Raw genomic sequence first — 13032 nt, 5'->3', positions numbered from 1 at the left:
TTTTTCTCTGCAGTTTTTTGGAATAGCTGAGAGGGGTTGGTGTTAACTCTTCTTTAAATGTTGGTAGAATTCACCTGTGCAGCCATCTGGTCCTGGACTTTTGTTTGCTGTGAGATTTTTTTAAATTACTCATTTAATTTAATTCTTGGTAGTTGGTCTGTTCCTAATTTCTGTTTCTTCCTGATTTAGTCTTTGGAGATTGTCCATATCTAGGAACTTATTTGTTTCTTCTGGGCTGTCCATTTTATTGGCATATAATTGTTCATAGCAATCTATTATGATCCATTATATATCTGTGGTGTCAGTTATCAGTTCTTTTTCATTTCTGATTTTACTGATTTGGATGCTCTCTCTTTTTTTCTTGATGAGTCTGGCTAATGGCTTATCAATTTTGTTTACCTTTTCAAAGAACCAACTCTTAGTTTCATTGAACTTTTCTACTTTTTAGTCTCTATTTCATTTATATCTACTCTGTTCTTTATGATTTCTGTTAACTTTGGGTCTTGTTTGTTCTTTTTCCAGTTACTTTAGTTGTAAGGTTAGGTTGTTTATTTGAGATTTTTCATTTCCTGAGGTTGACTTGTATCACTATAAACTTCACTCTTAGAAACTGCTTTTGCTGCTTCCCATGGATTTTGGATCATTGTGTTTTTGTTTTCCTTTTTCTCTAAGTATTTTTTAAATTTCCTCTTTGATTTCTTCAGTGGCCCATTGTTTGTTTAGTGAGCATATTGTTTAGTCTCCATGTGTTTGTGTTTCTTACATTTATTTTCTTGTAGTTGATGTCTAGTCTTACAGCATTGTGGTCAGAAAAGATGCTTGATATGATTCCAGTTTTCTTAGGTTTACGGTGATTTGTTTTGTGGCCTGCCATGTGATCTATCATGGAGAATGTTCCATAGTGCACTTGCAAAGAACATGATTCTGCTACTTTTGGATGAAATGCTCTCTATTTATCTATTAACTTCATTTGGTCTATTGTGTCATTTAAGGCCAGTGTTACCTTATTGATTTTCTGTCTGAATGATCTGTCCATTGATATAAGTAGGGTGTTAAAGTTTGCTAGTATTATTGGGTTTCTGTCAGTTTCTCCTTTTATGTGTGTTAGTATAGTAATTCCCCTACATACAAACGAGTTCCATTCCAAGAGCGTGTTTGTAAGTCCAGTTTGTTCGTAAGTGCAACAAAGTTAGCCTAGGTACCCAACTGACACAATCAGCTATATAGTACTGTACTGTAATAGGTTTATAATACTTTTCACATAAAAAAACAAATGCAAAAAATAAAGAAAACTTTTTTTTTTTTTTTTGCGGTACGCGGGCCTCTTACTGTTGTGGCCTCTCCCGTTGTGGAGCACAGACTCCGAACGTGCAGGCTTAGCGGCCATGGCTCATGGGCCTAGCCGCTCCGCAGCATGTGGGATCTTCCCGGACCAGGGCACAAACCCATGTCCCCTGCATCGGCAGCTGGACTCTCAACCACTGCACCAGGGAAGCCCAAGAAAACATTTTTAATCTTACAGTACAGTACCTTGGAAAGTACAGCAGTACAGTACAATAGCTGGCATACAGAGGTTGGCATTAAGTGAACAGGCAAGAAGAGTTACTCACTAGAGGAGGGATAAGGGGTGGGAGATGGTAGAGCTAAAGGATCGTCAGCAATAGGAGATGGAAGGTAAGCTGCAGTTTCACTCACGCCTGACGTTGATGGAACGAATCTTTGAAAGTTCACAACTTGAAGGTTCATATGTAGGGGACTTACTGTATGTAGTCTGTATATTTAGGTGCTCCTATGTTGGGTGCGTATATATTTACAACTGTTATACCTTTTTCTGGATTGATCCCTTGATCATTATTTAATGGCCTTCTTTGTCTCTTGTTACTGTTTGTTTTAACGTCTATTCTGTCTGGTATAGGTATTGCTACTCCAGCTTTCTTTTCTGTTTCTGTTTGCATGGAATACCTTTTTCCATCCCCTCACTTTCAGTCCGTGTGTGTTACTTCAGGTCTAAAGTGAGTCTCTTGTAGAGCGCATATATATGAATCTTGTTTTTGTATTCATTTAGCCACTCTGTGTCTTTTGATTGGAGCATTTAGTCCATTTACATTTAAAGTAATGACTGTTAGGTTATGTATTTATTGGCATTTTGTTAATTGTTTTTTGGGTTATTTTTTGTAGTTCTTTTTTCTTTCTTTTTCTCTCTCCCTTGTGATTTGATGACTATCTTTAGTGTTATGTTTGGATTCCTTTCTTTTGTGTGTGTATCAATTATAGACTTCTGGTTTGTTGCTACCATAAGGTTTATATATAGCAGTCTGTGTGTGTGTGTGTGTGTGTGTGTGTGTGTGTGTGTGTGTGTATGATTATTTTAAGTTGTTGATCTCTTAAGTTTGAACACATTTTAACAACCCTGCATTTTTACTCCACCCTGCCACATTTACAGTTTTTGACATCATATTTTACATCTTATTTTGAGTATCCCTTAGCTACTTATTGTGGATATAGATAATTTTTCTACCTTTTATTATTATTATTTTTTAAATATTTATTTATTTGGTTGCACCAGGTCTTAGTTGCGGCAGGCAGGCTCCCTAGTTGTGGCTTGCGGGCTGCCTGGCTCCTTTTAGTTGTGGCATGTGGGCTCCTTAGTTCAGTAGGCAGGCTCCCCAGTTGCAGCTTGCCAGCTCCTTAGTTGTGGCTCACTGGCTTCTTAGTTGTGGCATGCATGTGGGATCTAGTTCCCCAACTAGGGATCGAACCCAGGCCCCCTGCCTTGGGAGCACAGAGTCCCAACTACTGCACCACCAGGGAAGTCCAAATTTTTCTACTTCTGTCTTTTAAGCTTTCTACTAGCTTTATAAGTGGTTAATTTACTACCTTTACTGTTTGTTTGCCTTTGCCAATGAGATTTTTCCTTTTGTAATTTTCATATTTCTAGTAGTAGCCTTTTCTGCTTTGAGAAGTCTCTTTAACATTTCTTATAAATCTGGTTTTGTGGTGCTGAACTCTTAGCTTTTGCATGTCTGTAAAACTTTTGATCTTTCCTTCAAACTGAGTAGTCTTCTTGGTTGTAGGTTTTTTTTTCCATTCATCACTTTAAATATATTGTGCCACTCCCTCTGGCCTGCAGAGTTTCTCCTGAAAAGTCAGGTAATAGCCTTATGGGAGTTTCCTTGTATGTAACTTGTTTCTTTTCCCTTGCTGCTTTTAATATTCTCTCTTTATCTTTAACTTTTGCTATTTTAATTACAGTGTGTCTTAATGTGGTCCTCTTTGGGTTGATCCTGTTTGGAGCTTTCTGTACTTCCTTGACCTGGATGTCTATTTCCTTTCCCAGGTTAGGGAAGTTTTCAGCTATTAGGTCTTCAAATATGTTCTCTGTCCCTTTTTCTCTCTTCTGGGACCTCTATAAAGTGAATGTTAGTACACTTGATGTTGTTTTGGAGGTCTCTTAAACTGTCCTTATTTTTAAAAATTCTTTTTTCTGTTCAGTTTGAGTGATTCCACTGCTCTCTCTTCCTGTTCTCTGGTTTGTTCCTCTGTATCATCTAGCCTACTGTTGATTCCTTCTAGTGTGGTTTTAATTTCAGTTATTGTATTCTTCAGCTCTGTTTGATTCTTCTTTGTATTTTCTAACTCTTCGTTAATCTTCTCACTATGTTCATCCATTTCTTCTCCTGAGTTCTTTAAGCATTCTTATGGTCATTACCTTAAATTCTTTATTGTGTAGATTGCCTACTTCCACTTCACTTAGTTCTTCCTTTGGAGTTTTATCTTGTTCCTTTGTTTGGAACGTATTCCTCTGTCACCTCGTTTTGGTTAATTCACTGTTTTCATTTTTCTGTATTTGGTAGGCTTGTTATATTTCCTGATCTTGGAGAAGTGGCCTTATGTAGGAAATGTCCTGTGTGTCCCAGCAGTGCACTTCCCTCTGGTCACCAGAGCTATATGCTCTGGGATTGCCCCATAGGAAGGTTGCATGAGCCCTTTTGTTGTGGTATGCTGACTACTGTGGGCAATCTGGTAGGCATGGCTAGCCCCTGGTCTGGTTGGTTGCTATGCCCTGCCTTGTGTAGAGGCTGCCAGCCACTGATGGGCCAGGCCGTGTCACGAGGTGGCTGGTTACAGAGCCCCAGGGGGTCCCAGAGCTAGTTTTGGCCCACGGCTGGGTGGAGCTGGGTCTCATGTTGGCTGATTTGTATGCTAGGTGTCCCAGATCCCATGTTGGCCTGCTGGTGGGTGGGGCCAGTTCCTGACATAACTGTCTGCCATGTCCATGGTGTCTTGAAGCTGGTGTTGGCTTTCTTTTGGGTGTGATTGGGGCCCAAGGGGTCCCCGGGCTGGTGACTGCCCACTGGTGCATGAGGCTGAGTCATGGGGCTGGTGCTGGCCCACCGGTGAATATAGGCAGGTCCTGCAGTCTCTGGTTGCAGAAGCAGGGTCAGCCTGTTTGTGGATGGGGATGGGACATAGGGAGCTCCCAGGGCTAGTGCTGGCTCACTGGTGGGTGGACCCAGGTTCTGGGGTCTCTGGCTGCATGGCCCTGGAGATCTGGGGATTGATGTTGGCCAGTGGTTTGTGGGGCTGGGTCTTGGGTTAGCTGGGGGCTCTGGGGATCCTAAGGCTGCTGGTCTGCTGGTGGGTCACACTGTGTCCACCTGTTAGTAGCTTTGCCTGAGGTGTCCCAGTTCTGGTGCTGACAGGTTGGTGGGTGGGACCAGGTCCCGGCCCTGATTAGAAGGAGGATTCCCAAATGGCACTTTCTATCACCAGTGCCCTTGTGGTGGCCTGAGCTCCCCAGATTGGCTGCTGCCAGCATCTGTGTCCCCAGGGTGAGTTCCAGTTGCCTCCTGGGTCTGCAGGAGGCTGTTCAAGCGGGTCTGACCCAGGCTCCTTTCAAATGACTGCTTCTGCCCTGTGTCTCAGGGCAGGCGGCATTTCCTGCATGCCCTTTCAAAGCGAAGTCTCTGTTTCCTACAGCCCTCTGGCTCTCCTGGAAGCAAGCCTTGTTGGTCTTCAAAGCCAGACGTTCTGGGGGCTCACCTTCCCAGTGGAGGAGCCCATGTGGGGCTCGAACACCTCACTTCTCAGGGAGAATCTCTGTGATTCTAATTATCCTTCTGTTTGTGGATCGCCCACCCAGCGGTTTAGGCCTTGACTGTCCCGCATCTCTGCCCCTACTACCTGTCTTATTGTGCTTCCTTCTGTAGAACTTTAGTTTTAGTAGATCTTTTCTGCTAGTCTTCAGGTCTTTCTCATCAATAGTTGCTCTGTAAATAGCTGTAAGTTTGGGTGGGAGGAGGTGAGCTCAGGGTCTTCCTACTCTGCCATCCAAAATCATGATTTCTTGCTATGGTGTTCTGGAAGCATTAATGGAAACAATACATTTGGATTATTTTGTTTAAATAAAGTACCATGGTTTTTAATTTCCATAATATTTTGTGTGTCATTCAACCACATTGTACACTAAGATATTTTTGAAGATACATTAAGGAAGCAGGATTCTTTTCTGGAGTTGTGTCTTGGCTGTGACACTTTTGCAGATATTTTAAAGTTAATTTTAATTTTTATTAGTCTAACACATTTACATAATTCTCATTTGATCCTCAGGAAAACTCTGAGAGACAAACAGGACAAGAAATATTCTTGTTGTATGAGAAGTAAACTTGAGGTTTTGAGTGGTGTCCAGCCCTGCAGAAAGTAGTGGAATCACTAGGTACCAAATCTAGTGTCCTTTCTGTGGTACTCCTAGGACTAAATATGTAGGTTAGTGCAATTCTCATAAGTAGAAGAGATAGCAAGTATTTAAGTTGTTTAGTTTTTGCTTTTTAATTACACTGTTTTACCTTAAAACTATCTCCCTGATTTCTTAAGGAGTGTGTTATCAATAGATATCAGTAGATATCACTGAAACATAACAGGGAAATGGTAAGCTTTTTGAGATGTTGATCCTTGTAAGTAGCCCGTCATCTTGCTGGGACACTGAAATGAAGAATCACCCCTTTCACATGGATGTCGTGGATCTAATGCAGTATTTGAGCATTGTGCGCTGAATACATATGCAGTCTTTTCCCTCTAGGTGGCTCTCTGGGTTTATATAGATATAGACTATTGAGAAATGTATTATTCCTACCTTTATTTTACCTCTCTGCTCTGTGGGGCTATGAATTACATTTTAAGTAATTAAACCATGAAGTTCATGAATACATAACATCAGCCACTCAATTTAATACAAATTTGAAAGAAGGAATAAATTAGAACAGATGTTTGTTAATTACATGCCCATAAATTGGGGTTGGGGGAAGGGGGAGAGACAGACAAGTTAACCTGTAATTACTTTGCGCTGTGGCTAGGTCTGGTAAGTAAAGAAGGTTTATTAGATTTCTATAATACACTTAATTTGTAGGATCTAATCATATGTACTCATTGTGAGATAAATTTCTTAAACATAGGTGTAGTAATTTATCTGTATCTTTAATTTTTTATTTTAAAAACTTGGTTTGGAAAGGGAATAAAAATATACTTATGGTAGTGCTGTGGTACTAAAAGAATTTTAAAGTTCACCAGTATATGTACTTGTCAATGCTCTCTTTTTCTCCCTGACCCTTTTTTTCTCTCTTTTTTTTAAATTTGCACTTTATTTATTTTTGGCTGTGTTGGGTCTTCATTGCTGCGTGTGGGCTTTCTCTAGTTGTAGTGAGCGGGGACTATTCGTTGCAGTGCGTGGGCATCTCATTGCGGTGGCTTCTCTTTGTTGTGGAGCACAGGCTCTAGGCGCACGGGCTTTAGTAGTTGTGGCACACGGGCTCAGTAGTTGTGGTTCGCAGGCTCTAGAGCGCAGCAGGCGCAGTAGTTGTGGCGCATGGGCTTAGCTGCTCCATGGCATGTGGAATCTTCCTGGACCAGGGCTTGAACCCATGTCCCCTGCATTGGTAGGCGGATTCTTAACCACTGCGCCACCAGGGAAGTCCCTCTCCCTGACCCTTTTAAAAAAAGAAAAATTATTTACTTGGTTGCACTGGGTCTTAGTTGCGGCACGCAAGATCTTTAGTTGTGGCATGTGGGATCTTTTAGTTGCAGCATGCAGGATCTTTGTAGCGGCATGCAGGATCTTTTAGTTGCAACATGTGGGACCTTTAGTTGCGGCATGCGGGATCTAATTCGCTGACCAGGGATTGAACCCCGGACCCCTGCATTGGGAGCGCGGAGTCTTAACCATTGGACCACCAGGGAAGTCCCTCTCCCTGATCCTTTAATACTTTGATCCATAGTAATATGGCATTTGCTTTCGCTACTGTGTATCAGAAGAACTTGGGACTTTGACCCCTTATTTTCCCCGACAGCTCTTCATTCCTTAACTGCTTTCTTCCCTTGGCATCTGTGAAAAGGTCCCTGGTTTTACTCATTCCTCTCTTAATCATTTCTTGTTGTTATGGGTACCTCTTAAATATTGGTGTCTAAACAGGCTTCGGTACTTGATTTTCTTCTCTTTCTACTTTATGTGTTATCTCTCCGTGGACAGTTTCATTATGTCAGAGTTGTAGCTACCATTATGTGCCATTGGTTTCCAAGTCCACGTCTCTCGCCCATTCCTCTCTACCTCCAAACCACATTTTCACCTGTCTGCTGGGGCAGGCTTAGAGTAGGTATTCAATAAACATTTGTGCAATGGATGAATGTTTAGAACTTAGCGTCTACTCTCCCCCCAAACCAACGTATCCTCTGTATTCTCTTTGTGAAACAACTTCCCAGTATCTAAACTTGACTTGAAAGTACTTGACTCCTACTTTTCCTCACTCCACAGTTAACTCCACAATTAACCAGTTCCTATGTATTTAGGTTTGGGAAAAGGGCTGACTTGGGTGTACTGCCCCCATTCTCCAAACCTGCTTTGATGACATTCTAGTCAGGCTTCTAATTTAGACCTAATCACAATGCAGTATAATTACAAGTTCACTTTTCTGTCTCATCTTTCCTCCTCATCTTTCATACCCCCAAGTTTGTAGGTATGTAATAAATAAATATCAGTGTTTGTCCTAGTGTGCCTTGTTATTTCCTTTCTCAAATTTGTATTAGATGGAGTGGCTGATGTTATGGATTGATGTGCTTCATAGTTTATGCATCTTCGAGAGAGATGCTAACAGAAAGAGTATTTTTGAACCCTGCTCGTAAAAATCTACGATTTGAGTGATGAATCAGTATGGACAGATAGTGCTCAGAAGTGTTTCTTCTTAAATCCTTTAGGACTTGACCATACACAAAAAATTAACTAGTATTCAGAGTGAATTATCTTTAAGGACACACATGTTGCTCGCTACATTAAATGATAAAACGATACCTTTTGATACAATAGGGGCAGGGGTGTATATGTAGCCAACATAGAAATAGGTAAGGTATTATTTTTTTGGAATTGTCTAGGGTAGTAAATTAATGTATTTAAGTCAGAATGTCTCCTGTTGTGTTTAAACCATTCTTTTGTAAGGCTGTAATGTCTTAATTAGGTACAGTGGAAAACATAGCTTTTTGCATTTGGTTAAGAAGTCATTTTTTTATATTATTTTTGGTTTGGCATAGGCATAATTATCTCTTCTGCATTGGCGATAAAAGGGAAAAATCTATTTTAAGAAAATATTTACATACAAGGTTGTGTGCCACTGTGGTGGCTGGTGTTCTTGATCTTAGGAATCCTGCCTAGAATCTAGTCTTTTTATCTCTGAGTCATGTTGGGATTAATTGAAGAGCTATTGATAATGAACGCATAGACTACCACTCATCTTCTCCCACTTTTCTGTGCCTCCGTAGGTACATGGACTGTATCGCACAACAGGTGCTAGTTTTGAGAAGGCCCAACAAGAGTTTGCAACAGGTGTGATGTCCAACAAAACTGTCCAGACTGCAGCCGCAAATGCAGCTTCGACCGCAGCAACCAGTGCGGCTCAGAACGCTTTCAAGGGCAACCAGCTTTAGAGTCTTCAAACAATACATTGTTACCTTCTGACTGTACTTTTTTCTCCAGTTACTGTATTCTATAAATATTTTTTTTTGTTCAAAACACAGTACACACAGCACGTATATTTCCTAATCACTTGTGCATGGGCTAAAACCAGAAAAACTTCCTTGTCTTATTATTTACCTGATAGTTTCTTAATATTTCAGTGCCCCTTGCAAAAAAAAAAAATTACATGTGAAATAAATATTCTCCATATTTTTTGGGGGATGAATGTTCAGCGAATTATTTCAGTGGTGACACGCTGAAATTAACGTGGCACTTATGATTAAAAACGCACTTAGTACTTGCTGCAGTCATTCTTTCAGGAGTCAGATGTAAGGATTACACATTGGAGCAGTAAAGCAATGCTTCATTCCTTTTCCTTATTTATATTGAAAGAAATAGGACATCAGAGACTTAGGGATTTTTAAATTGGCTTGCTTTTTAGCAGTTTCAGTCACCAGTGAAGAGCCTGTGTACACTTCATGGTAGATAATGTAAATTTTATCTTTTTATTTTCTTAGAGTAGTTGATATTTTGATAACCAAGCTCTGATCTTGCATGGTCACCATGTTTCTTAAAAGAATTAGTATTTTGGGTTATGCACTGCTTATGGTTGCAGGTTTGGGGAGTTGTTTATAGAATCATAGAAATGATTTTCTGTAATACTTTCTTCTAAATAAAAATTCACTGGGGTGCAATACGAGGATATAATATAATATGCAGTGCATTATCCAAAAGAAAAGGTAGATAAGTGATGGAATAGAATGTAGTGATGATAATACCTTTTTGTTTTTAATTTTCAGTATTCATATCATAGTAAAATATTACTGTATGGAAACTTTGGTATATTCTTGTGGCTACTCTTTTTAATTGAACTGAGATTGTGTTTGGCAGCTCTTTTCTGGGGTATGTGTGTGTAATTTTTAACAGAGGTATTAAAATCTAGGCTAACTCCATGTCCAAAAGGAACATAACAGTATTTAAGAAAGTTTTCTTTTAGCCTCTCATGTCTAGTTGGCATTAAAAATAAAAAGACCCTGGCACTTCACATATACTTGAATCCCTAACGCACCTCAGTCTTTGAATTTTTGAGACAGACTGAATACATTAAAATTTGTAGCAACAGAAACAATAAAACATTTCACTTGCATCAAGCAAGAAAATACAGATACAGTTGAATGCATTAATTATGGGTATAATCATGTTAAATTATTACTATGCAGCATTCTTATACTTGGGTTGAAACTTTGAGTCATTTTTCATAGCTGATTAAATGACTTAAAGACATTTGAAAAGTCACGATACCGTTGTTTTGGAAGTCATTAGCTAACCTAAAAGATTGCAGAATAATAAGTATTCAACTTGATTTTGAAAAGTAAGGGTACTCTATTAGATTATATTATTTGAGACTAAAAAATTGGCTGGGTGTAAATGGTTAAATCACTTTTATTCTTCCCCCCAAATCTGGAGTTAAAATGAGTTTCATGCTGGGGGTAGGATGGTGAGTTCTCACTATTTATGAAAGAAGCTTTGTGTGATACTAGATATAACACGGATCCATCCAGATGGTGTTTACATTTGATTTATTTGGGACTTTGTTGAAGTAATATACTTGGAAGATATTTCTTTTATTCTGATGAAAGTAGGATTCAGAGTATGAATTTAAAGCTGTTTTTATGAATATTTCTGATCAGTGATAATCTCTACTTACTTTCTCAACCAAATAAGCCAGTTCAAGATCTTTAGAGTCTATAATCTTACTGAAAATCTGTCTCATCAGTATGCTTTGTTGAGTGTGGATTTTATAAACATTCAAAACATTAACCACAAAATACAGCAAAAGTATGTCTGTCTGTCATTAATTCATCTCTCAAGTTCCTTTTGTTTTTCTTTAAACTGCAAAATGAAAACTTTATCGTAGAGACTTTTGAAAAATACTGAGATACTTTCCTTCAAGAATTAGGAATGCTTCTCTCTATTCTGTAGAAATCCTCTATTGCTAAATAGCAAAGAATAATTACAACCAACTGAACCTTTTTTTGTTTCGATGGGGGAAATGTTGTTTTAAATTCCAGTTATTTGGGTTAATACAAACTGATAAGAGAAAAATGTTTTTTTAAAAACATAAATGTGCATTAAAATGATGGCACTGCTTAACAGTTTAATAAGGTAGAGGGGTTTTTAATTCTTATAATCTCTATTCTCTTAACAATAATTATTAGTAAATAGTCACATTTGCACTCAGTAGAAGATTGGCACTTGTTAGTGTTTTATATTTAATATTAGCATTACCCTGTATCGCAATCATGAAATGGTCTTCACGTTGTAAGGACCCATGTCACTTTTCAGTTGGTAATATTAAGTTTTGGCTATTTTATTTCAAACTAAAGTTTGAACACTGGAAAATCACTGCTCAGTGGTTTTTAATGTGGGACTTGGACTATTTATCTAGGGATGTGTGTATATTTTGTCAACGAGTGATAGTACGCTGCCATTACGGTGACTGTCATGGTTCTGTATAAACGCCCTCCATCTGTCCCTCTAATGTTGCATGTTTTCAGTGGTTTGGAAGTTTTGTATATTTATTGTATTAACACAGAATGTCATAAAATAAAATGCTGTTTACTGGATGTTTGTATAGTTTTAAATACTGTATTAGCACTTCAGAGGCAGAAATTATGCTGAGGGCCTAAGGTATATAGAAATAACCACATTTAATTTTTAAAAAATAATTGGTGTATAATTCTATCACGTGCTACTAAACAAAATAAGTATTATAAAAGACTTAGTTAAAAACTCAGCAACATAAAATGACAATTTTTCCGTTGCTTTCACCTTTGTAGGTAGTAGAACATGAGGTTCACTCATTAAATATTTTGACCACTTTAAGGTCAAAATACACAGACTGTCTAGCAGTTAGTGAGATTCAAAATAGAAAACCTGTTTTGTGGCCCAGATTTTCTCCTTGTAGGTTAACATGGATGCCTCTGTACTTGTATTGTATTGATTTGATTGAACTTGTGTTCTGTTTTCTAGCCTCACTACCTGTTGTTGTTTTATGTACTGATGAAAGTACAAATTTGTGTATTGTTGGATTTTTCACTTGGCTATCTAAAGAGGATATAAAAATATAGTCTAAACTAATGTTCATGGTGAATCTTATTTGAGAAATACATGTTAAATTAAAATAGGAACAGCGTTTTCAGTTTTCTGGGTGTTACCTAAAAGTGAGTTTGGATTTTCATTGGATACAGTCCTTCTATAAATCATGCTGAGATAATGTATGGTTTGCATTTTAGAGGGGGTTTATGTTTAATTAAGTTTCTTAGTTTCTGTAAATCATTTGTAGTACTATAATGCTTATACAGTCATTACTTTATCTTTTTCTGAAAACACTGACCTTAGCATCTAAGTTTATATCTTTATTGGTAAAAACCTACGTTTAGACTGTTTATATACAGAATTTGTTACATTTCTTTGTGCAGCTTTCCCTTATTAGAATGACAGTGGCCATCACACACCATTTCACCTGCCATTTTATCCTTAAGGTAAATGTTTAGTGGAATTTGTTGATTCCATGTGGTTAGGAACTTTAGAGGGGAAATGAAAGCCGTTAATGTAAAAATAATTGAGGATGGTTAGAATGTACACTTCGATAGATTTTCAAGTACCATAGTATAAATTTATTTAGAGTAGAGTAATATGTTTTAAAACACTAGAGTTGTTTTAAATACTTGTTTATTAAACTAAAAGATTGTATCTCAATGGTTAAATATTATGGAAAGTGAAGTATTTCTACTAGAATTTTAGGGTACATTATACAAAACAGCATGCTTTCTGTAAGGATGGGTGTTTTTTTTTTTTTTTTTTTTTCCGGTACGCGGGACTCTCACTGTTGTGGCCTCTCCCATTGCGGAGCACAGGCTCCCGACACGCAGGCTCAGCGGCCATGGCTCACGGGCCCAGCCTCTCCGCGGCATGTGGGATCCTCCCGGACCGGGGCACGAACCCGCGTCCCCTGCATAGGCAGGCCGACTCTC

At 38.6% G+C, this 13032-nt stretch overlaps 1 protein-coding gene across 1 annotated transcript in view; it reads left to right on the top strand.

Moving 5' to 3' along the window:
* SCAMP1 (secretory carrier membrane protein 1) overlaps positions 1-11622 on the top strand; it is a 105516-nt gene extending 93894 nt beyond the window's left edge. The window contains exon 9 of the mRNA XM_032625464.1: positions 8803-11622. Within this exon, the coding sequence (XP_032481355.1) occupies positions 8803-8967 (165 nt within the window). The 3' untranslated portion in view covers positions 8968-11622. The remainder of the gene's footprint in view (positions 1-8802) is intronic.
* The last annotated feature ends 1410 nt before the right edge of the window (positions 11623-13032 follow it).

This window comes from Phocoena sinus, chromosome 3, assembly GCF_008692025.1.
Source record: "Phocoena sinus isolate mPhoSin1 chromosome 3, mPhoSin1.pri, whole genome shotgun sequence".
NCBI lineage: Eukaryota > Metazoa > Chordata > Mammalia > Artiodactyla > Phocoenidae > Phocoena > Phocoena sinus.
The sequence above is the reverse complement of the archived record's forward strand: the minus strand, read 5'-3'. Positions and strand labels throughout refer to the sequence as shown.